At 41.5% G+C, this 26,556-nt stretch overlaps 1 protein-coding gene across 4 annotated transcripts in view; it reads right to left on the reverse strand.

Annotated features, from left to right (window-relative positions):
- Positions 1 to 11,377: 11,377 nt before the first annotated feature.
- SCLY (selenocysteine lyase) overlaps positions 11,378 to 26,556 on the reverse strand; it is a 999,372-nt gene continuing 984,193 nt past the window's right edge. For all 4 annotated transcript variants that reach the window (XM_044070098.1, XM_044070095.1, XM_044070096.1 and 1 more), the window contains 2 exons: positions 22,165 to 22,240; positions 11,378 to 16,590 (listed from right to left, as the gene is read on the reverse strand). In XM_044070098.1, coding sequence (XP_043926033.1) covers positions 16,419 to 16,590; positions 22,165 to 22,240 — 248 coding nt within the window. In that variant the 3' untranslated portion in view covers positions 11,378 to 16,418. The remainder of the gene's footprint in view (positions 16,591 to 22,164; positions 22,241 to 26,556) is intronic.

Consider the following 26,556-nt stretch of genomic DNA (forward strand, 5'->3'; position numbering starts at 1 on the left):
AGTTACTACAGCAGACCTATATTTATTAAATTTAATAAACCGGTGATTCTGTTTACTGTATGCTGAACAACTCACAAACTGCTTCCTGATTCCAAGTCATTCAGCCCCGCCTTCTGATGGGGGAAAAACAGTTCTGTAGTAGGCTGGCATGTTTTCTGTAGTCTGCAGCAGAGTTATTTTATTACAAAGTAACCAAGAGGGTGAACTATATAGATGCTGCAGCAGAGTGTGAGGTAAGCTAGCCTGAATTAGCAGATAAGTAGGGGAAATTTGAATTCCCTTAGTTTGGTAGAAGGCTATCAGGGTTAAAACACTTTGTGAACACTTTTGGGGCTGTCTAAAGCCCACAAGACAAAGCAGTAAATTGAAGATGACATCAGCCTGTACAGAACCTGAGGAATCTCCTGTAGAAGGGCTGAATGGGAATATGAAGCCTGGCATCCTTTAGATTCAGAAAGATTAGGTATGCCTGTGAAGTATGAAAGGAGCAGAGTGTGCAAGGAGAACATTTTGAAGGTTGGCACTTTTAAGAAAGTGTTTAGCAGAGTAAGGTCCAGCATGGGTCTCCATTGATCTTTTTTCCTTGGAACTAGGAAGAGTCTGGAGTAGAAACCCTTCCAATGAATTTTGAGGGCACTGTTTCTACAGTGCCTTGGGCCTGTAATTCTTGGAGTAGCTAAAGTTAGTTGTTGTGAGGGGGTATATCGTTCAGTGGAGGAAGTTCTTTCCAAGACATGCATACCCCTATTTGATTACAGAAAGCACCCAGTGGTCTGTGGTGATCATTTCCCAGCTTGAGATTGACTGAGTTGGCCTTTTAGAGAGAAGCAGGACAGAACCGAGGGGTGCAGGGTTGAAAATAGTCACACAGACTAATCCTCAAAGGGAGGCCACCCGCATGTAGGATTCTTCTATGTTTTCTATGGAAATCTCTTTCTGGCGGTCTTTTTCCTGCTTTTGAATAAGCCTGGAGTATCTTCTCACAAAACAAGAGGGCTTGAGTGGATAATTTAAATGGTATCGAGGCAGACAGGCTAGCAAAATCAGTCTGCAGTCTTTCAGAGTTTCTCCTTGTTCTTGAAGAACTTTAAATAAGTTGGATGCCTGTGGACCAAATAAAAGGTGCTTGTCCAAAGAAGAAACAATAAGTTTGGCTTTGAAATCCTCAGGCATGGGTTAATTTCACATCCATGCACACCTGTATGACACAGCCAGTAGCAGCTGCTCTGGAAGAGTCTCCACAGTATCATAACTACATTTCATATTATGTCTGGCTACCTGAGTAGTCTGATTAAGCAAGGACATTTGTTGTTTGGAGTCTGACCCCTGTGAATATACACTACCTTGTTTAAGAAGTTGAGTACTTGGTCATCTAGACTGGGTAATTAATAGCCCTGAATTCCAGAGTAGAAGAGGTATAAACCTTCTTTCCCCACCCATCTATGGCTTTACTGCCCTTACCTGAAGAGAGGGCATTAGCATTGAGAAGAGGTTTTGAAGATTTGTCAGTACAGTGTGCAACTGCAGATGGGTCTGCCACAGGGTTCTTAAAAGGGAACTTAAGTTCATCAGAAACTTTGTAAAACATGTATGGCCTTTTGGGGGCAGAAGGCTGTGAATCAGGGGTCACTGAAGTAGATTAGAAAGCATCCAAAAAGGCCTCCAGGACTGGAGGGACAGCTGAGGGGTAGGAGTGCCCATTTCCAAGAGGCTGTAACATCTTTGATGGACTTCTGAAATCTGTCTAGCCTTCCACTTGAAATGTTTCATCATGTTATGCTGGTCTCTGCAAGAGAAGGTTCTTCAACAGGGGAGTAAGGGGAGATGGAGTATTCATCATCTGAAGGAATTTGGTCAGACAGTGGTCAGAGTCAGGGTCCTCTTCATCTTCAGAGGAAGATGAATCTATAGTTATTTCTCTGAGCCATAGAAGTAGGAGGGTGGGCAGAAAAGGAAAGTGGTTTCAGGACCATAATGGCCTTGAGAAAAGTCTATCCATTCTTTCTCCCTTTATTGGGGGGAAGAGACATGCTTTGTTTATTGTCACTTTTGATTTGGTGTGGCATCTGCCTTAACCAAGCGGGGTGGTTTAGATGCCTGACATACCTCAATTAACCTTCTGGGAATTTCTTTTTGACTTGAATCTGTTGGATGCCTTCTGGTCTCTCTCTGATGTTGATCCATGATGTGATGATATGGGCAAGTGCCAGCATAGCCAGCTGGAGTTTTGTAAAGAATTATATATCCTTTGAATATCAAGCTGATTTATACAAGATGCTTGTGTTAGAAATGCATTAGAACTGTATGCCATTTTGTATATCAAACTGTTCTGTATAGATGTTTGTGCTGAAAATTTATTTGTGAGGCTTACTTATGTTAAAATGTAACAGTGCACCCTGCTCAAATGAAAATAAATGTACATGTATTATTGCAAATGAATTAAATGTACCAGCTAGCTTACTTAAAAAAAAATAAGGGAAATGTAAATAAGCTGTTAAACCATTAAAACGGCATCCAGCGGTGTTGAATTGGATCAAAGACGATAGATTTCGAAGAGCCTTTGTTCATTAGCTCAGTGATAAGAGGGGAGGCCCCAGGCACTGCCATAAACATTTGGATGTGTATTCTGGCCTTCTGTGCTAAATTCCTGTCTTAGCTTCAAAGGGGAATACCGTGAGAGCCTAGAGTCAGGTTACCAGATGAGGTCATTCTGCCAGCCCTTTTGGAAATTATATCTTAGATATTACAAAGAGAAATCTCAGAGTATAGAGTATTCTGTTTGGGAAGCCTGACTAGAAAGACCCTCACTTATAGTATCTTGCCTTGCAGTAGTAAGTAACTTAACTAGGGAACAGTAATTATTTTGGATTCAGCCAGGAATATAGTGAAGCTTAGTTTAGAGAGTTTTTTTTTTTATTTGTATAGATTTTCTGTGATTTGAACTTTGTGGTTTATAAATATATATTCAATATTTTCCTGTTCTTTTATTATTTATTATTAAATATATGCTTTGGAGTAGCTGATTGGGGAGTATCTGGTAGCGGTGATAACTACCTTATAGTCTGGGCAGAAGGGGCGTAGCTAGTAAACCTGTGCCAGCCTTTCCCAGGTGTGTGTGAGCTATTTGGGGCAGGGACATGAAACACTGGGTTTACAGAGAGGGTGCTGGAGGACTTGGCTTGGACACTCAACTGAGGACCTAACCCTATAGCTGTACCAGTAGGGAGTCTTACTGGGAACCTGGAGAGAGAGAGATATAGAGATATCCAGACCCCAGGCTGAGTGTGTTCCCTGTGTACTCTTAAGGGAAACTGCACTTGATGCAGAGAGGTCTGCATCTGGAAATGCTGAGTGTGTCCATTTGTATTCCAAGGGAACGTCCCTCTCCAGTGTCAGTGATGAGGATTCAGGCTCCTTGATTACTAGCCCAGTGTGGGAATGACACATATTGGTGGCGGTCACATACTGGTAGCAGTGGTGGGCATCACATATTGGTTGGCAGTGGTGGGATCATCATATGCTCACATAGTGGTGAGCAGTGTTGCGGACATTGAACTCCTGTAGACTGTAAGCAGTGGACACTAAAGAAGGTGTTTGTACTCGCAAGCAGCCACATGGTAGACATTCAGAATTTCATATCACAACAGTTTTATTAATTAACTTTTTGTTAGCTTAGTTAGTCAGGGAAAGAGGGCAAGGATGTCAGCAGAGGATTATGGTAAGCTGACAAGGAACCAGTTGGCTGAGGTGTGTCAAGGCAAAGGACTGGTGCATGCCAACCTGACTAAAAGGGAAATGACTGCAGCCTTAATCACAACTGCATCATCACAAACCAGCAACCAGGAAGACAACCAGACTGGCACTGGAGATGCACAGCTCTCAAAAACAGGACAGTTCAACTTTCCCTTAGAGGACTTAAAAATCCATCTGGAGTTAGAGAGACTTGAACTGGAGTCCAAACGTTTGGAATTAGAATCAGCAGAGAGACTGCTGCATTTGGAGGTTGAAGAAGAAATCAGCAGAGGGACTGCAACATTTGGAAGCTGAAGAAAATGAGAGGCAGAGGCAACATGAAAAGGAAATGCTGACTATTCAACTAGGGTCATGGAGGTAATGATGAAGGGAGTAACCATATCCCAGAAGCAATAAAGGTCAGTAAACTTCTTCCTCAGTACCAAGAAGGTGATAATTTTGATATTTTTATTCATTTTATTCAAAGAGTATGCAAACAATATAATGCTGACCAAGGGCTCTGGGTACAGTTCCTCAACCCCTTACTCCATGGCAAATCTATAACTGTTGTTTCTAAATGGTCTGATAATGACAGTTTAGATTATGATCAAGTTAAGCACTGTTTATTACAATGTTTTAAGTTAACACCTGAAGCTTACAGAAAATAGTTGTGAGCAGTGACGCAAGGCAGATGAGAGTGTATGTGAATATACTGCTGAACTAAGCACTTATTTTCTTAGGTGGGTGAGTGGGTGCCGGGTCACCACTTTTCAAGGCCTGGCAGACCTTTTGGTGAGGGGAACAAGCCCTTAGCACTTTGCCTGAGGACATGAAAATCTGGTTGACAGACAGGGAATGCAGCTCTACAAAGGAGGAGGGGAAAAAAGGAGACGTATGCAGAGCATCACTGCACAGAAAAGAGGTACCCACTGCTGCACATGGATATAAGGGAACCCATGGTGGGCAGCCTAAACCACCCCAACAGAGTCTGTTAGTAACAGGAGAATCCACTAGTTCTGGCCATGTACCTGAACTAGTGGATTCTCCTGTTACTGGCAGAATCAAGGGTTAAATGATTTAAATGCAACCAGTGGGGCCATGTATCATATAGATGCCCATGGAAGCAAGCTGGAGAACAAAAGTCAGGGGGGCAGCGAATGGGAATACCAGTATGCAGTGGTAAGTTGTCTGGAGACCAAACTACCACCAGAGTTTATATCCAATCTTAGTGGATAGAAAACTGGCCACTGCTAAGACAGACACAGCCTCTGACATAACCATTGTGAAACGTGTAGTGGTTAAAGAAGAGCAGTACTTGCTTGGGCAGTCCACTCCAATCAGAGCTTTAGGAAGGACCCCATTGTGAAAGCCTTTGACCAGGGTTCACCTTCACTGGGAGTGTGGAAAACGAAGCAAGCAAGTATGTGTTTTTGAGGATATCCCTGCAGATGTCTTGATAGGGAATCATTTTAATAATACAGTACCTTGTGTGCATGCAGTTACATGCAGTCAGGCTTGGAGACAGGCACGTGGGTCTGGTAGCCTGGAGGCGACCCTGATAGACACCCACACCTGAAGCCAGGACTGGTGAGGTGGCTATTTCTAAGAGGGAGCTACCCTGTGGCAATGAGCTTGAAGGTGAGCCACAGCTGCTTGTAGGTACTGATGTTCCCTTGGACAGAGTGACTGCAAGGGCAGAGGTGAGTGGTAGTACTTAGGCTGACAGTGAGGCACCACTGTTAGAGGATACCGGGCTTCCTGTGGAAAGGGAGCTGGGAAGGGTCACAAAGATAGAGTTCAGACAGGCTAAGCTCTTGGACCTTACATTAAAAGGCTTGAGGGAGGTAGCTAGGGAGGTGCCTGAATCTCAAGGAGAAGGGAAGTCAGTATATTGGAACAAAGGGTTACTGTATACAGAGTGGACCCCTGAGGGAGGGCTAGAGAGTGAGATAATACAGCCGTTGTAGTGCCTAGAGCCCACCATCTGGCACTTTTAGCCATAGCCCATGACATTTCTTTTACAGGTTATATGGGAATAAAGCATACTAAGAGATGAATATGCTGAGCTTTTATTGGCCTGAGATTGCAAAGGATATAACTGGGTACTTGCAGGACCTGTGAGCAGTGCCAAAAAGTAGGCAAGGCAGGAGACAAGGCCAAAGCTCCTTTGATCCCTTTGCCTGTGATTGGTGAGCCATTTCAGAGGGTAGTTATAGATATTGTGGGGCCTCTGAGTACCCCAAGTTCCACAGGGAAGAAGTATATTCTGGTGGTAGTAGATTATGCTACTAGATACACTGAGGTGGTGGCTCTGTCATCCATCGAGGCAGAAAAGGTGGCAAATGCTTTTTTAGAGATTCAGAAATACATACTGACTGACAGAGGTGCCAATTTCATGTCAGATCTGCTGGCTTGTCTGTGGAAGCTCTGTGAGGTGAAGCACCTAAAAACAACCCCCTACCATCCCTAGACTCTCATGTGGATAGGTTAAACTCTACATTAAACACCATTCTATGGGCATCTGCAGACTAGTTTAAGAGAGAGTGGGACAAATATTTGACCTACCTACTGTTTGCATACAAAAAGGTACCCCAGGAATCCACAGGTTTTTCAACCTTTGAGTTGCTGTATAAGCATACGGTTAGGGGGCCTTCAGATTTGATTTGTGATGAATGGGAGGGTGAATGTGAATCCCACAAGGAGTCTGTTGTGGCATATGTCCTAAACCTAAGGACAAGGCTTAGGAACCCCATGGATTTGGTCCAGGAGAACCTGGCAGGAGCCTAACAGCAGAAAAAGGTCGGTATGACAGGAATGCTCAAACCCAGGAGTATGCTGTGGGACAGCAGGCTATGGTTATCATTCCTGTCAGACACAATAAGCTGCAGGCAGCTTGGGAGGAACCCTTTGAAGTAGTAAGGAAGGTCAGTAATGTTAACTACATGACAAACTTGCTAGGCAGGAAGCAGGGGCACAAATTGTACCAAGTTAACATGATGAAGCCTTACCATGATAGGGAAGCCATGGTGCTGAGTATTTGTAGTGGATGGCAGGAGGAGTCTGAGGGGGATCTGGTGACTGATGATCTCAGTGAGGCTCAGACTGACACCTCAGTGGAAGAGGTAGCAATGTCCCAGAGGATATCCCTTACCCAGGTTTGAGAAATATGAGCAGTGTTACAGGAGTTTGGGGACATGTTCACTGGGAAACCTGGGTATACCCAGCTGGTGTAGAACCATGTGGATAAAGGACCCCAAAGACCTATCAAGCAGGCCCCTTACAGGGTGCTCGAGCGAGTTAGACTATGAGGGAGGACATACAGGAAATGTTGGAATGGGGGTAATCCAGGAGTCCAGCAGTTCCTGGGCCTCCCCAGTAGTGCTGGTCTCAAAGAAAAATAACAGTACTAGGTTCTGTGTGGACTAAGTCTGAAGCTTATCCCATGTCTAGTACAGATGAAGCCTTACATCAGCTAGGTGGGGTAAGTATCTGACCACTACTGATTTGACCAAGGTCTACTGGCAGGTGCCCTTGACACCCACTGTTACAGACAGGTCAACCTTTGTGATTTTTTCAGATTATACGAGTTCACAAAGTTGCCCTTTGGGATGAGAAATGCTCCAGCAATGTTCCAAAGGCTGGTAGATCATGTCCTAGGAAGAGCAGGACATTATGTCCTTGCTTACTTGGATGATATTGCCATTTACTGCCATTCCTGGCATGAGTACCTTCAGCATGTCAGGGAGGTCCTGGGTAGACTACAAAGGGCAGGGTTGAATATTAAGGCCATTGAGTGTCAGGTGGGTAGGGCAGGGTTGAATATTAAGGCCATTGAGTGTCAGGTGGGTATGGCAGATGTCTCTTACCTGGGACACAGAGTGGGGAATGGTAAGATCAGGCTAGAACATTGCCAAAGTGGAAGCTATTCAGTTACGGCCTTGCCCATTACCATAAAGCAGGTGAAAGCATTCTTGGGAACAGAGAGGTACTATAGAAAATCTGTTCCCAATTATAGTACAATAGTTGCTCCCCTCACAGACCTGATGAAAAACAGAGAAGGTAGTATGGACACCAGCCTATGAACAAGTATTCTAAAAGCTTAAAGAGGCTTTGAGAGGACCCCCTGTGTTAGCCAGTCCAGGGACTATACTCAGCCAGGTTTCTGCAGAAGAAGAGCAGCTCCCAGTTGTATATCTCAGCCATAGATTCCAACCCAGGGAGGAATGTTATGCAGCTGTAGAAAAAGAATGTCTAGCCATAGTATGGACACTGCAAAAACTTCAACCCTGTCTGTATGGAATAAAATTCACTGTAGTTACAGACCACAATCCCTTAACATGGCTACATCGAGCCAGCCAGCAAAATGCCAGGTTATTAGGGTAGAACCTAGGGTTGCAGGCATATGACATGACAGTGCAGCACTGTAGTGGGGTTAGCAATGTCAATGCAGATGGGTTCTCAACACAGGGTATGGGTTAATGTGTTCCCAGACAGGCTCATCCCTCTCAAGCAATGTTTCTCAATGGACACTTGAAAAACTAGTTTGAGTCTTTAAGTGGGGGGGGGGGGGGGGATGTGACAATGTGATGTATTGCCAGCTATTCATGAAGAAGTAGGGCAGTGGATGTGTAACATACACCAGTATAGCTAGCTGGAGTTTTTTAAAGAATTATGTGCCATTTGTATATCAAACTGAGTTGTACAGATGCTGGTGTTGAAAAATGTATTTGTAATGTTGCTTGTGTTAAGAATATACCAACAGTGTGTCCTGTGGGCCAGAAAAAAACACTTGTATGACAAACTGTATTATAACTATTGAAGTTAATAATGTAACAAAGAATATTACAACAGAAGAGGTTAAGCTCGGCTCCAGCTAACTTTGAAAAATAGTATGAAATTAAATTACTTAATTTAGGCCATAAAGATTGTATCTTAGAGTTCTGATTGCAGCCAGAGACGAAATATCCGTGCCAGAGAATGGTTTAGTAGCTCCTGTAGGAAGAGTGGAAGTGTTTTATAGTTTTATGACTTCCAGAAGCTGCAACAGATCTTAGCAAAGTTCTATCTGTGTATGGTAACACATGTGCATGAGATTCTGATTCAGTTTCCAGTAATGGGGGTAGTACAGACACCAGAAATCAGGTAACTAGATGTGTGTGATGTCATTCTGTAATCCATCACAAAAATGATGCTTTAATACTAGATGAGACTGAAGTCTCAGAACAGTTTGTTTCGGGAACCTGACACAGAAGGATCTCTCACCCACTTTATCAACCATTAATTCTTTAGATCAGTCAGGAAAATAAAGTGAGATTAGTTAAGTTATAAAGTGAGATTAGTTAAGTACTGTTTTTCTGTATCTGTGTGAATCTATTCATCTGTTATTTTAATATTTCCTGTGATTGAAACGCTGGTGTTTATAGTAAATAGATATTCCATATTTTCATGTTCTTTTATTATTTATTATTAAATATATTTAAACATTTCATTGTAGCTGGTCCTTTAGAGAATATTTTAAACTTTGAGAGTGCTTATATCTATTTGGTGACTCTGGCCACTTCTGAACGCCTTACTGCATTGGTATTAATATTAATTTCATTCAGTATAATTGGGCAGAAGGGGGCATAGCTAGTAAATCTGTGCCAGCCTTCCCAGCTGTGTGTGTTTATAAATCTCCAAAGGTGTGTGTGTCAGCTACTTAGAGCAGGGAGACAAAAAACTGGTTTCACAGACAGGGTACTGGAGGACTTGTCTTGGGACACTCAGCTGAGGACTCAACTCTACAGCTATGCCAGTGGGGAGTCTTACTGGGGACCTGGAGAGAGAGAGAAAAACACAGACCCCGGACTGAGTGTGTTCCCCGTGTGCTCTTAAGGGAAATTGTGCTTGATGCTGAGAGCTGCATCTGAAAAAAACTAACATCCCTCACCTGTGTCAGTGGTGAGGATTCAGGCTCCTTAATTACTGGCCCGGTGGGGGGATGTCACACATACATAAGACCTGAATGTACAATGACAAGCACATATATCACAAATATATACACATAAATGAAATCTTATATACCTGCCCAAATAGGCAAATGCTCACCCAGTCTTTATTAAAAAGAGAGCTTAATAAAAATCCAACTTATTAAAATGGAATAAAAATCACTCCTCTTTCAAGTCTTTGCTCCATTCATACCTCTCCTCTAACTGGAAATGCTCCTGCTCCCACCCCTCCTAACCTCCCTCTGACTAATTTAGCAAACCTCAGCCTAGGTGGCTATGCTACCTACTATACAGACATAACATACCTTCTTCCCTTTACACATTTTAAACAGCCTGCGTAATTCAACGGTTTTGTATAACATTATGTTTCTAACTACTAATGACTTTGTGTTTGCACTTACTGTATTAACTGTTATATTACTTATTGTAGACATTTGTACCTTTAGTCTCAGGAGGTGTTACTGGTTTATCTCCTGGCAATATTTCTTGTCTGATTATTGTATATACTACATCTTGCTAAATTTTACATACTTTTACTGTGGAGCTTTTCTCCCTGGGCCTCCATTGAAAAAGGGCTCATCTTGGCCCAATGGACATTCCCGGTCAACAAACTGCAAATAAAAATAATAAATAAATAAAAAGTACCCACCCTAGACAATTTAATAAACAGCTCTGAAGTAAAACAATTTTAAAAGGTAACAAAAAAAAAAAAAAAGCTCAACTATATACTGAAATAACTGCCTACACAAAATGCAATAAAAAACATTAACCTGTAAAAATGAAAGACAGGGTACAAAGAATTACCACTGGAATAAAAAGTACACTAAATACATAATTCCTGCCTATTTTTCTTCGAAAATTATACCCAACATTATTAATTCACCACATATTGAGCAAGAATCTCACAAACAGAATTGTACACAAACCTAAAATTGCCCAGCAGCTATGCTGTATAAGTATTTCAAGTAGCCACCTTCTCCTACCAAGCTGAACTCTCAGAATTTCCAAAGTACTCCTTTTACAAAACCTTCTTAGCCTGATTCATAAATAATGTATCACTTACAATAAAAGAGAAAGATTCTTAAAAAAAAAAAAAAGATTGCACTAAACACCCCTTTCTCAATCACTGTAAGTTTTTAAATAAGCTGCCTACAGAAGGTGAGAAACATACCTCACTTCATACAAAAACATTCCAATCACACCCCTACCAACCTAGGAAAAAAACTCAAAATGTTCTTGTTACCCAGCTAAAATCAGTACTTTGTGATTAATATATTATATCCTGGCTAACAAATTCAGATAAATAAATACATTCATGAATGAACACATTGGAAAATGGCCATTGTTAAGTTTCTCATTAACCCAGAAAACAGAGTAGTTACTGTGCCATCAAGATGAACATGGCCATTTTCACCTCAACTGGCACCTATTGTTTAATTCCCTGGTCCAGGACCAAACAGATGTTAAACACAGACAGATGAAAGCTTGGAATAATTCACATGCAAACTAATTTAGTACATACCATGTGAAGAGTATGACTAGAATATGGAGCTATTTTTTGTATAATTCAACTCAACACTTACTTAATCTGATAAACTTTAAGAAATTGTGTCTTTTGTGTGGAAATAGACATGCATGCACGTACACATTTTATTTTCTTAAAAGTGAATGCTCATTAGTTTTATTGCTTTCAATAGCAACACATTATATGTAAGAACAATCATAGCAAACAAATATAGGAAACAAAATAAACAGCAAGCATTAAATATCGTAAAATCTTCAAGGCACATACAGTAACACTGTGGATAAAACTCAATGAAGAAAATTACAGCAACATTATATTTATTTTGTGATCATAGCAAGTGCTACTTTCCATAATATAACCTTTAAAGTATTGCGTGGAGTAAGCAAACTTAATAAAAAACTTAAGATGTTGTGTTTTCAGGATTTGTTTTGCTGACTCTCTCAATAAAATATCTATCTATCTTCAGTTCATTCATCTTAATCTCTGGACAATAAATCAATAAACAAAACAATCAATAATACACAGGATCAGAAAGTATTTAACAGAATAACAGCATTAAACTCCAACTCCTTTTTTTAAACACCTTTATGGAACGATCACTTGGGACATAGGCAAACTTAAATTTATATAAAAGTAATCAAACCATATTAATAAGTTGACATTTACAAACATTATACATCACATACATTGTTATATGTCATATAATCAAAGCAAAATTACATAAACTGTTCAATTCCTGCATTCTCTTAAACTTCATTCCTCTGCAAAAACCTCTTTCATCATACATTGTTCCCACGATTTCCATTTTTTTATGTACTTTACTCCTGGTGTTTTCTAAAGCTCCCACTTCCTGTTCTTTTATCTCAGTCACTACTTTAAGAATTATTAGTTTAGGTTTTAATTTCCATTTTCTAGTAATTGCTTTTTTGGCAGCCACCAAATTAACTCCTACATCTTTGACCAGGTACACACATTCTGTATTGCATCCACCAGCCAAATTCAGCACTTACATCTTGCTAGAGGCAGAACTAGCTGAGTTGTGAAGCATTTAGCTGGGTAATCCATTTTGTTCATATAATGTCCAGTGTGGCTGCACTGGGCAGTTCCAACAGTCCCCATATATTCTTGGTGCCCTAGAGTGTAGAAAACACGACTGACACTTGTAGTTGTAGGCATACAGTGTTGTGGAACAGAACTGCAAGTCATAGCAATAATAATAATAATTACTATTACTATTATTAATAAACAAGCAGCACTTGTGATCAATCTATATACAAAGACTGCAAAGCAATGTTCAGCACTGAAGTCAGAATGGTAAGAGTGGAAAGCATGTAGCTGCTAAATGACCTGTTAGATTAATTCCTCTATAAGGAGACAAATAATTAATTTGCCTTCCTAAACTCTTTCATCCTGTATAGATAAAAACGTAATTGCCTATGGACATCCAGCAAATTCAGTACGTATTCACCTTCGTTACTGAAGTTATGGAAGAAAACAGGCAAGTTAATGGTTCGATTGATATTGGACTCTGAAACAACAAAGGAGGGGTTGCTGCAAAAGGAAACTATCTTTATGGAAAATCAGGTATGGAGACTGGAAAAAATAAGTCCTGAATCTCTGATATTCTTCTAGCAGATGTAATGGCCACTAGGAAGATGGTCTTCCAAGATAAAAATGTTATATTACATTGCGCTACAGGTTCAAATGGGGGCTGGACGATAAAATGCAGCACTAAGTTTAGGTCCCATGGAGGGGAGGTATCCTTAGGAGGTGGTCTTAGCAAAAGGGTTCCCTTTACAAAGGCTTTACAGAATGTGTGGGAGATCAGTGATGAGTTATCTCTCCCAATGTAAAATTCAGACATTGCTGCTAATTGCACTTCAGTTGTAGAGGTAGCTGCTCTATTATCATCATATTATTATCAAAAAGGGATAGAGTGGATTGGTGCAGCGAAGGGATCTACATCATGTTGTTGAGCTAGGATACAAATCTTTTCTATGTGCTCATATAAAGTTTTTGAGTGGAAGATTTACGGGAAGATAGTAAAATATGACAGACTGGGGAGAAGAGCATAGGCTGTCAGGCTATTAGTGGAATTGGAGAAACCAAGCTGTCAGTTTGAGGTTGGACAGACTGGGATAAAGCATTCCTGTCGGATGTGACACTAGGTCTGGAGTGGGATCTAGAGTCCAAGGTTTTCTCTGCAAATGAGGCCAAATGAAAGGAAACCAGATTTGTTGAGGATAAAAAGGGGCAATGAGGACTACCATTCTCTTCAACCTGTTTGCTTTCTGGAGAAATCTGTGAATCAAGGGAGTAGGGGAAAGGCATACAGGAGGCCACTTGTGTATCAGAGTATCCCCCAGCGACTCCCCAGTCAGGGGAATTAGGGCAAAGTAGCTGCTGCATTTGTTGTTCAGGGGGGAAGCAAAAAGGTCTCAGTAAGGCTGGCCCCATCTGCAGAAAATTTCTTCCACAACTTTGTGGTTGAGGGACCACTCGTAATGCATGAGAATGGATCTGCTCAGCCTGTCCACTATCACGCTGGACTTTACTGGAATGTGCATTGCTACAAGAAAATGATTGGAAGAGATCGCCCAATGCCACACCCGGAGTGCTTCTCGACACTGGTGGCATGATCTGGTTCCTCCCTGTTTGTTTATGCACCAGACCACCGACATGTTGTCTGATTGAATTGAAACCATTGCTCGAGGGAGAGCATTCTGAAAGGCTTGCAACACTAGAAGCACTGCTCTTATCTCCAGGACATTTATATGTAAATCGGTAAGAGGAGGTGCCCAACAGCTTTTTGGTTGCCATGAGCTAATGTAATGGCCAAGCTGGATACAACAGATCAGATCCGAACCCATATGTGAGGAAGAAATGAAAACTGATATCAGATGCAATGTTTAGCACTGAAGTCAGAATGGTAATAGTGGAAGCATGCAGCTGCTAAATGACCTGTTAGAGTAATTCCTCTACAATGAGTGTGTGGGCAGGATATCCAGGTAGAGGCATTAGTGATACAAACAGGGGTTTTGCATCAACAGAACTGTTCTACACAAAAATCATGAAACTATAATGTAAAGCATTACTTACGAACTCTAATCCTAAGGGCTTTGTTAGAAAATCAAACATTTTATAAGGAACATAACAATATACGAGGCAAAGTAAGTGACATTTTGCAAAACTAGGAACAGTTGAGACTTGTATTGATGCTGTTGCTATAAAACACACAGTAAAGCACTTTAGCCCCCCTTTTTATTAGATCAAGCAGACTGATGACAAACTATTCGAAATAGCAGAGTTGCTCTAACACAATCGTGGTCGGCAACTGGGAACAGCAATTTCCATTAAACTTTACCATAAACGACATTTAGGTTACAAGATAAAGCACCCAAAGCCATACTTTTTGGTTTAACTAACAACTTACAGACTCCCATGGATCTGCTATTTCATGGAGACTTTCTCAATCTGATTGTTCCAAAGACAAATTACATTAGAAAAGAAAAAGGTAATCAGATGCACGCAGCGCCCACAAGTACAAGAGACCAATTACACAAAGGTTGAGTCAGCTAACCTTGTAAAAATGCAAAGAAAAGAAAAAAGCAGAAAGAAAGACAGTTTTCTTATTTTTAAAAGAAAAGCTATGCACTCATGGAATAAAAAAAAATGTCAAAATACAGGAAGTCTGACACATTTCCCTTTAACCCCACCAGAAAGCTGGTCATCCTGAATTTGTACACAAATGTTAAATGCTGGGATTGTCCCTTTAACAACCAAGGAAATCTGACATTTTCAACTTCCTGGTATAAAGGTTTAAACTACAACTGACTAAACTGCCTGAAGAGAAGCTGAACGGTGTTTGATGTTAAAAAATACTGCAGTGTGACAAGTCCATAGCAGCACAGAAAAAAAATACAAAAAAACAAATAAGCTTTTGAGTGCTCTGGATGGTCTTCTTTTGTATACACTATGTGACGAACATTTTTACCTGCAGTTAAGTTTTCCATAAGTGTCACATCCCAATAGGAATATACACATCTATTCTGTGAATCAAGCATATTGTGTTCCTATAAAAACACCACAAAATCGGTAGCTCTAAACAGGCAAATCCATAGCAAAGTAGTAACAGCAGTTAAAAAAAAAAAAAAAAAAAAAAACGCCACTGGCACAAAAGAAACCAAGGAACTTTATTATACATGGAAAAAAACACACAAGGTTTCATACTTCATGTTTCCTTTTGATAGAACACAGGAGGTGTAAAAACTTGTGTGTTTTTACTGTGCGAGACAAAGTTCTGTAATTTCTTTTGAGCCAGTGATTTTTTTTTTCTGTTTCCTATAAATGTGTTTAGCTACTTAGTTAATCAGGGAATCCAGTCTGATGCGCTAGATGGTGACTCATACTCCTTTACAATTTCTAAATCTCTGCAAAGTGAAAATTGTACTTGGCAAATATAAATAAAGTTAAGTCAAACACCTAAAATTCCTGCTTAGATATTCAATACATTTTTATAGGGTTCTTATAGCTGCCCAAGTAATTAGTCAGTGAATAAAACATTTGTAGCTAATCATGACTAAAACTTACTCATGCATTCCTATGTTATCCTGGTATTCAAAGCACTCCATGGATTCTTAAACTTGTTTCGCAACACAGTGAATCAAATTCCTTGTAGGACGTCAACATTCACTTAGCTGAGCAATGTACAATGCACAAAACAGATTCTAGAAATGATAAAGACTTAAGACAGCACAGGAGAAAGAAAATACTGTTAAGTACACATACTTCAAAAGGATCAGAAGTGTAGCAAATGTAGAATGCTGTGCTAAGATTCTCAAAGTTACAACCACACTTGGGAGTGACAACTTCTGAATCTTATGATTTCATTAATGGCAACTACAGTTTCAGCTTAAATGACATATGTTGCACTGCATGCTTCTACTATTATAGACTCTTCAAGGGTAAAGTCCCAAGAAAGGAAGTGCGAATGCACTCACATGGATGTTAGAATTAAGATTTTACTCTTCCTTTCACACACTGCACAATGTGCTAGTCAAATATACAATACTATTTATTTTGGCAATTAATGGGAAAAGCTAAGACATCTTTTGATATCCCACAGATTTATGGAATAAAGTCCATGTACTCTCTCCTCCAAGATGGTTCTGTGCTTATCTTACATCTGTTCCGGGATTGCATGGTTCAAGTCGAGCCACTGCCTGAACCAGATCCTTTACAATAACATCAACTTCCTCCTTAGTCGTGGCACGACCTACACTAAGTCGTACAGCACAGCTGGCTATCTCATAAGAAATTCCACAGCTCAGCAAGATATGAGAAGGCCTAAATTCAAATACAACAAAAACAAAGTAAAAGCAATTAGCTAAAATGATGGTAATCTATTACAGTCTCTTAGCTTCAAAGATTTTGCCAACATATCAGCTTAAAGAAATAATGCATGTTCATCAAAGACAATGCACTTTTAATTGCACAATTTAAAGAAAATTAGTACATATAGCTAACAATCGTGCAGTACTGGCCTGCAGCTACTAAAATGGCAATGAAGGAGTTTAGATCCTGCAATGAAATGTAAGATCAGAGGCATAATGCAACAAAGAAACTTAACAGTCAAAAAGGCACATTATCAAACCCACAGATGTTCTTACTCTTCACCATCAACACTAGTTCTTAAACTGTGAAGAAATAAATGTTATGGCTAATTACTACATGGCTAAAACAATGAGTACATTTCAGCTGTATGAATTTACAGAACTTACTCCAGAGGCAACAGGGCCTCACATCACATAGAACTTTTCCCAGGCTGTCAAGCCCTCACCTTCCCATAATGACCTGTTTCTTGTTTTCTCTCTCCAGTTCTGAACCAAATGAAATTCAAAAATAAAACAAGGAATAAGGCAGAGGAAAAATAGGTGGGTTGGATACTGCAGCTCATGGTTCTTGGCATTAATGGAAGCGCCCACAACATTTGTATCTGTTACTGTAGAGCTTTGGATGTGGAAACTACACTAAAGAATTCTAAGCTTAAAAGTGCAGGGTGACTGCAGTAACAAAACTTTGTTGTAATAGCATTTATCCCAAAGAAAATCAAGATCCAATATGCAAACACCTTTGTATATTAGAACATAAATCCTATAAAATAACCTGATGACAATCATCCCAAAGGAGACCTGGATCTACAAATCATCACTAACATGAAACTTCAATTGCAGTGGAGTTGTAAAGGGAAGGAATCTAGAATATAATGGTTTTCTAAAAAATTGTAAATCAGATAAATTTAGAACCAGCCTTAGCTATTCTTTTATTGGTTAAATGGAAAGGAATCTAATAAGAGAAAGAGCATGTCCACCACAACCTTCAGTTTCTCCCTTGCATCTGTGTGTCCTTTAGGTAGCTGACCAAGGAAGACATATCCTTCAGGACATTAGATGGTTAACACATCACAACCCAGAAACTGAACACTTCCAAGCACATCATGGAAGACGAATACACTTTTCGAACCTTATGATTTATTGTACCAACAGTTATCAAAGACGCAACACATTAAAACAATGACTTTTTAAACAGTAATACCCCACTTCTTTTTGAAAGTCGTTTTTTCTTCCCTTGCATCTAGGTTGTACAACCTGGAGTTTGTTTATATAATGTATGGGGGTAGGGGATGCAGCACCCCACCACCACCACACTCATGCAAAACCTTTGAAAAACTCATGGTTTCAATGAGATGTGAGCCAGTAAGTTCAGATGCAGTAATTCATTAGGAAACTGACACTTTTTTTACCTCAGTGAATCTGCTTCTGAGATTCCCTTTCTGGAGGAAGATCCTTGAGACATTTATGGGTCTTCTGTCATTTCTAATCTGCTATATCTGAGTAGAAAATATTCTGAGTTTGCTTCATGAAATCAGGAACTTTTTTCCTGAGGACTTTGACTCTGCCCTTGGACTAGATATAATGACTTCAAGGAGCTTTAACAATGGGGCCTAAAATTGTCTTCTGGTAAAGAAGCACATGTTTTGGGAACAGAACTTACTATCAAAGAAATACATCTTGACCAGATGACAGACTTATGATGTGCTTCAGAAAGAGATAAGAAGTGCTGACAATCTTTGTAAATATTGGGAAAAAGCCATCTGATCTTGACCTACCACAGATAAGGAAGTATATTTTTTCTCATAGTTTCTCAAGTGTGACATAGTGAAATTTTAAAACCACACATCTGAAATATCATGGGATCATATTAAGCATTACGACAGTGGTGGTGGGGATTGTTTTAGACAGAACAAGGACAGATGTGGAAGTGAAATTCTGCTAATTTAGCTGGATCTGAGCAGTTCTCCAGTGACCTCTATCGAAGGGCTACTGTTGTACTTTGCCCTTCAAAAAAAGATATTAACTTCCTTCCAGAACTACTGGGAGTTATTAAAGATGTGTGAACTCTCGGGTTTCGGAGAAGCTGGATTTACAGCTGTGCATTTGCATTTCAATCATTTCTAAGCATGGGCGCCCAGCCTTTCCACTAATTTTCTTGAACATGGACTAACTCCCTAACCACAACTTCCACACCTCTTTCAGCTGAAGGTTATCCATGCAGCTGACTGGCTGCTCAGCAAACAACTTATCTTTTGGAGGTATAAGCTTGTGAAGTAAGACATCTTGATCAGCTCAAATAAAACTGGAAAGTATAATATTGTTAGGAACTTACTATGAGTGTGGATGTTCGAATTTATACACTGTTGCTGTTATCACTTCTAGGATTCTTGCCAGCAAGGAGCCTGGTGACTGGCGCAACTTCCACAGCATTTCCTTCCACCTAGGCGGACTCCCTCCCTCTTAGACGTTAGGATATCAGTGGTATAAAAAAAGCATCGGCAGATGCCATTTCCAAATACATCCTGCACTGGCTGGGAAAACAGCATGCCTGGGCACCAGAGCTCTACTGGACCCAAGGAAAATATACCCAGCAGACAATAACCAATCCATTAGTACATATCTGCCTCCCCAGACACTAAGCAGGGTCAGAGGAAAGAAGATGCCTGATGGAAAAACCGAGGGAAGGTGGGGGTTTACGGTGAAAAAGGTATCCAGCCCAATCCTTGGATTCCCAATCAGGAAAGTAAAGGGGATGGCTGGAGATTATAAATATTGCTATAATGAATATACTCAACCATCTACAATTATGGCACATTTCTAACTCAATTGTACTATTGTTCATCATAATATTCACTGTTGCAGTCATTACTTCTGGGAAGACTCCCAAAGCATAAGGACAAGAGAGAGAGTGTCTGACCCTGACTGGGTTAGTAAGACAGGAAACGCTACTCTGGCCATGAATGCAGAAACTAATCTGTAATACTTAAAGTGTGAACAGAAGAACAGCTCTCTGCTTCCAGAATGGACTGGGCACGCACCCCCCCACACACACACACACACTTTGCTATGTATGATTTTCTTGTGTTTGGTTTCCCAACTCCTCTCATAATATTTAACATGTCCTTTGAATATATGTGTCTACAAAGGATAACTTCTAAGTCATCCATGCTGCCAGCCAAAGGCTGGGATGCAGTAAGGACTCTTTTTTCAGAGTCAAGAAAGCCACTTGCAGAGGCAAAATAATTGGTTCTCACTTTGCTGCATTCAGCAAAGGGAGAACTTACCATAATAGTATATTCTACTGATCACTGCTGCAGTACTCCAGATGGGTTGTCACAGCTGATGACCGGCTGGGGTACCAAAGCTTTACCTTACTAAGGCTGTATGTCTGAAGCATGACTTCAGCTTAAATGCTTTGGGGTTTATATAGACAAACATATAAGTGTGGATCCTCAGACTATCTCCAAGCTAGTGGCCTAAAGACTACTGAGAGAGGTGAGTGGTCAGCTAGGAGGGGTATAGTGTTGCTAAAATTATTAAGAAGACACACCTGTACCCCTGTAACAGACCAAAGGCTACGGCAAAGGGGGAGAGTAAACTGAAGATAGAAGTTATATAGAGAGAAGGAATGGAGAGTGGGGATGGAATAATGCAACAGTGATCAGTAGGACATCTACTGTCATGGTAAATTCTTATACAACTGTACTATGTCCTGACTGAAATCACTGTTGCAGTATTCCTGACATATGGGTGTTTCCAATGGCTGAAGGAGGAAGGAAGGGTGGTTGGCTGTTGCGCAGAAGAGCTGTCCAGCAGTCCAGATAGGACTGACCTAGCCAAGGCTGCCCTGAACCTGCAGAAAGCATCAATCTTGTAGTGTTTGGTAAAGGTGTGTACAGAGGACCAACTGGCTGCCTCCAAGACAGATCTGGAGTCTATTCCTTTGTGGAAAGCCCTTGAGGAAGCCACTGCCCTTGCAGAATGTGCTTTACGGCAGGAAGGCAAGGTCTTACTGTAGTGTGACTAACATAGCCTCAGAAATCCAGGATGCAATAGTTTGGAGATTGTTTGACCCCACTTGGGGGGGGGTCACAAAAGATACAAACATCTGGTCAGTCTTTCTGAAGGATTTAGATTTGTTCAGGTAAAATCTCAGTTGCCTGTGAATGTCTACAGAATGTAAGAGACTTTCCTCCCTGTTTTGGGGATTGGGAAATAAGGTGGGAATATGAACAGCCAGACTGATGGACAGCTTGTTCACTTCCTTAGGCATGAAGGATGGACTAGTTCTGACAGTCACCCTGTCTTTGTGAAAAATACAAAAATGGGGGAATGGCCACAAGAGCTTGCAACAGGTGAGAGCCAAGAGGAGGATGGTTTTATAGATGCAGAGTTTTAGAGAAGTGAAAGAAGCTGGTTCAAAGGGAGCACAAGAAGCTTTTCTAACACAAAAGTAAGATCCCAAATGGAAGATGTGGGTTACCTTGGTAGGTTAAAATGCAGGACTCCACTCCCCCAGAAGAGCAGCAGTGATGTGGAATTAGTGAATAAATGGGAGAACTTAAGTCTCATGCACTTCATGTTTATGATAAACATGTCAACAGTACACTTAGAAAGAAAGCTGCAGTATACTTGAATGGATGCTAGCACACAAATTATTAAGACAGAAATTAACAGCAGCATCAAACACATGACAGAATGAATGGGTACTGTTAATTAGGAGACAAAGATAATAAGCATTAAAGCATACCCAGTAAAGCTGTATACATTTGGAGGGCTCAGATTTCCAAACCACAATTATGATTTGTGAAAGTAAAAAGGAGCCATTTATACCACAGCCAAATTAAAAGAAAGTCATAGTGATGGACATGTTTACATAACATGGTTAAGACCACTCAATTATGGTCAGAAAAATAAGGCACAGTTAAGCAACCCTGGACAAGATTTCTTAACAATACACTCAGAGCTTGAAAAGAACCCACTTCAGAATATCCCCAATACACTTCAGTCGCCTGTTTTCTGGCAAGCTTTATGTGTTACTCTAGTAGCTGTCTGAGGCAGGAAATATATAGGTTTATAGGTGTATACTAGGCTAATGACCAATAGGGCCCTTATAAGCCTATCCATGCAACCCACATGTGACCCACAACTTTGATTTATGCAGGGGTGATTTACTGACTGCCTCTGTCCATCAGAGACATGGTACCAGACCAAGGGTAAATTGCTGACTACCCATCCACTGGTCCATGCTGTGCTTAATTAGGGTTGGGGGGGGGGGGACTCCGCTTCACATGGATGGGGAACCTGTTTCAGATAATGTGAATTCTCTATGAAGCATATGTCTCTTCAACATGTCCTACTTATGTCACAACATTTATGTCACAAGCAAAATTTAAGTCTTCTTATCTAGAATTTAGGCCTTTTGATCTAGTAATATGCTAGTTTACTTAAAGAATGCTTAGCAAGCATGAATTAGAAAAAGTTATATTTTTCAGAAAAAAATGGCCATCATCTGAGAATTACTTACTTGTCACATTTGTCTGAATGACATGCAGCACCTACACTTGCCAGCAGCCTTCGACACCGAAACAACACTTTGCGACCTGCAAAGAACACGAATATCAATCAATAATAAAATATTATTCATTCAGTTTAATGAAAGAGTTACCCATTCCTCTATTCCACCTTACAGCAAATGTGCTCAGAGAAATAAAAAGAAGTTATGGACTTACCATAATGTTCCATGTGAGTTGTCCATCTTGCCTTCATTCTTACACATGGGTTCGGAGCCAATCCATCTGCTCCGAGTTGGCCGCTTTCACAAGCTCAAGGATTTAGAGTAGCTCGAGGCCAAGACCCTATCCCATGATGCTCTCTGTCTCACCTCAGATCTAGTTTGCTGATCCCAGCATGTATAACATGATAACACAAAAAAGGTACTCCAGCCGGAGTAAGAAATCCTAGAACAAGACCCACCAGACCGCAAAGTCTTACTCGTTCTTCGAGAAGCCTGGAGGGGGAAGGCAGGTGGGAATGTAAGAATGAAGGCGAGATGAACAACTCACATGGAATGTTATGGTAAGTACATAACTTCTTTATGTGAAGTTGTTCAATCTCGCTGTTCATTCTTACACATGGGTAGTGTTCCAAGCACCCTAATCCTGGGTGGCTCACGGGAGTATATTCCTGAGGACAGTGGAACCAAAGAAATCCCTGTCCCTGGAGGCCCTATCTAATTTGTAATGCATGATGAAGGTATGCGGCTTAGACCAAGTGGCAGCTGCACATAAAGTGTCCAAAGGCAGCCTAACCACATAAGCCGAGGAAGTAGAAACAGCCCTAGTGGAATGCTCTTTCAACTCTATGTTCTAATGGTTGATTCACTGAGGAATATGTGAATTTTATGCAATCAGTTAACCATCTGGAAAGAGTAACTTTAGATACTGGTAGCCCTTTCTTTGCGTCAGCATGAGAAACAAAGAGTTGTTCTGATTTTCTAAATTCTTTTGTTCTGTCCAAATAGAATCTTAATTGCCTGCGAACATCAAGCTTATGCAACATATACTCCAACTTGTTAGAATGGTTACTGAAGAAAGTTGGGAGTTCAATAGTTTGATTCAGGTTAGCCTCCGAACATACCTTTGGAAGGAAGGAAGGGTTAGTCCTCAGTGACACTCTGTCAGGGTGAAACAGCAAATATGGGGGTTTGACAGATAGGGCCTGAAGTTCGGACACTCTACATGCTGAGGTAATGGCTACCAAGAAGATAGTTTTCCAAGAGAGAAATTTTAAATGGCAGGATGATGCAGGCTCAAAGGGAGGAAGAATAATCCATGATAACACAAAATTCAGATTCCAGGGAGTAAAAGGTTGTCTAACAGGCGGTCTAAGATGTATGATACCTTTTAAGAAGGCCCTACATAGTCTGTGAGACATTATGTTAAAACCTTCAGATCCGAGGTGAAAATTCGAAATTGCAGACAATTGAACTCTTACAGTGGCAGCCGCAGCAACTTCATTAAAAAGCTTAGTCAGGAATTGCAAAATGCTAGCAATTGGGGCGACGTAAGGGTCAATATTATTTTGGGAAGCCCAAAAAGCAAATTGCTTCCATTTGCTGGTGTACAACTTTCTGGTGGAAGCTTTACAAGGATATGCTGTACCTCTGAGGAGAAATCGTGTGACCTGGCTAAGTTGGGAATTGGAGCAGCCAAGCTGTCAATCTGAGGGAATGAAAAGAAGGATGAAGAGCCCCTGACGAATGCATCAGTAGATCTGGAACTGGGTCAAGAAACCAAGGTTCCTCCAGTTGGTAGAGTCGAAAGAAGGGGAACCAAATCCGTCAAGGCCAAAACGGGGCTATTAAAATTACAGTCCTTCCCAGGGCTTTGGCTTTCTGCAATAATTCTGGAATCGGGAATTGGTGGAAAGGCATATAGGAGTCCCAGGGGCCAATCGTGTACGAGTGAATCCCTTGGGCTGTCCCCAGGTGGGGGATTCAGGGCAAAATAGCTTCAGCATTTGGAATTCATTGGGGATGCAAACAGGTCGCAGCAAGGCTAGCCCCATCTGTGGAAAATCATCTCCGCAACCTCGTCTTTGAGGGACCACTCATGCGGCATCAGAATGGCTCTGCTCAGTTTGTCCGCAATCACGTTGGATTTCCCCGGGATGTGCGCTGCTATCAGAAAGCGCCCGGTGGATACAGCCCACTGCTAAACTCTCAGGGCCTCTCGACATTAGGGGTAAGACTTTGTTCCCCCTTGCTTGTTGATATACCAGACCACATCGGTCTGGACCGCAATCGTCCCCAGAGGTAGAGAGTCATGGAAATACTGCAACACCAAAAGTACCGTTCTCAACTCCAGAACATTGATGTGCAACTGTGAGTCTGTCTCTGACCAGGTGCCTTGGACTGTTCTTCCGTGAACCCCCCCCCCCACCCTATCAGAGAAGCATCCGTGGTCAACGTGGCTGATGGCGGGGGAAGAACAAAAGGGCGACCTACTGTTACATGATGGCTGGTCAACCACCACTGAAGATCCTTTCTGCATGAATCTATAATCATTATCAAGAATGACATCGGAAGTTGTTGGTAAGACCACTGGGTGAAGAGTAACCATTGAAGTATTCTCATGTGCATACACCCCAGAGGAATTGCTATGAGCGTTGCTGCCATAGTACCTAGTAGTTTCAACACTTGAGAGGCTGGTACTTTTTTGCTTGTCAGAATGTCTGATACCTGTTGTTGAAGAGTGACTATTCTGTCCAGTGGCAATTTTACCATGCTGGTGGTGGTGTCTAAGTCTGCTCTGATAAAGGAGATACGCTGAGATGGTGACAACGCAGACTTGTCAAAATTTATAGTTATTCCTAACTGAGAGCACAGATTGAGAGTGGGATCCCTGGATTGAATTAGTTGATGCCTGGATGTGGCTGAGAGGAGCCAGTCGTCCAGATACGGAAACACTCGGAATCCTAGACGCTGCAGGTGAGCCGTAACCACCGCCATGCATTTGGTAAACACTCTGGGGGCTGTTGTGAGACCAAAGGGCAGTGCGCAGAACTGATAGTGATTGGCGCCCAGCTGGAAACGCAAGTGATCTCTGGATGGTCTGGCCATGTTGATATGATAGCACGCATCCTTGAGATCTGTAGAGCACATCCAATCGCCCCGTCCTAGAAACGGAAGAATCGACTGAAGTGTGACCATCCAGAACTTCACCTTCTTTACAAAGGTATTGAGTCTGCTGAGGTCCAAGATGGGCCTCCAGTCCCCTGTTTTCTTTGGAACTAAAAAGAATCTGGAGTAGGTTCCGGAACCTATTTGGTCTGCCGGGACTGGCTGGATGACTCTCTTCCTGCAGCATTTGAATTTCTATGGCTGCTTGAGCCCTGAGACTGGGTGGAACGTCTGGGATTTTTGTGCCAACAGACGTACTTTGTAGAAATGGGATGACATATCCTCTGGTAAATATGCTTTGCACCCAAGAATCTGTTGTAATTCCTAGCCAGGCATCTGGATACAAAGCCAAGTGACCCCCGACTGCCTCCACAGCAAGACAGTCGGGTCTCCTCTCAGGAGCGCTGATAGGCTTGGCCAAGGAACTGATTCCTGTTGCCCTGGTTCTGAGGACCCCCTCTGCCACCAGGGTGGCGTTTTCCATTACTGCCCCCTCCTCTGCCCCTGGAAAGTGTGTTCTGGAAAGCTCCTTGGGACTTTTGGAACCACATTTTTCCACTTTTCTGCCCTTTGGGGTATGGTCTGGTAGGGGTGGAAAAAGGACTCCTACGGCAGATATGAGTCTTTCCCTCCTGCTCACACCTAGTCTCCTTGACTTTCGGCCCAAACAGAGAAGAGCCATCAAATGGAGTGTTGACAAAAGGAAGACTTGAAGACTTCCACAAAGGAGCACAAGCGCATCCAGGACTGTCTCCGAAGAGTTATCGCTGAACCCGCTGCCCGACTCGATCCATCGGCTGCATAGGAAATGAGCCGCATGACAAGTTCACAATGGAATTAAGGGTATTAAGTTGTGCTGTCACTTTATCAGAAATAGCTGCATCTGTATTACCCTGCAGAGTATCTCCAGGCTCTTTGAGGAGATCTCGTTGAAGACGGGTGAAATAAGTCAAATAGTTAAGCGATCGCATGGCAAATGGAGAACTAAAGATGCATTTCCCTTATCTGTCCATCGTCCTAGAATCTCTATTAGGAGGATGGACAGTGGAAGAGGTTTCTGACATCTCTTTCTTGGTGGCCGCCGCCACCACCATGGCATCAACAGGGACTCCCTTAGTGAGGAACATCTTGTCTTGGGGGAGGTGATAAATTTGCTAGGCCTCCAACGGACCGGTTCCATAGAATCAGGAGACTCCTACGCCCTTCGAGCGACCAATCCCATCAGCTCATCAAATG

This window comes from Protopterus annectens, chromosome 4.part1 (assembly GCF_019279795.1).
Source record: "Protopterus annectens isolate FY-2018-M chromosome 4.part1, PAN1.0, whole genome shotgun sequence".
Taxonomy (NCBI): domain Eukaryota; kingdom Metazoa; phylum Chordata; order Ceratodontiformes; family Protopteridae; genus Protopterus; species Protopterus annectens.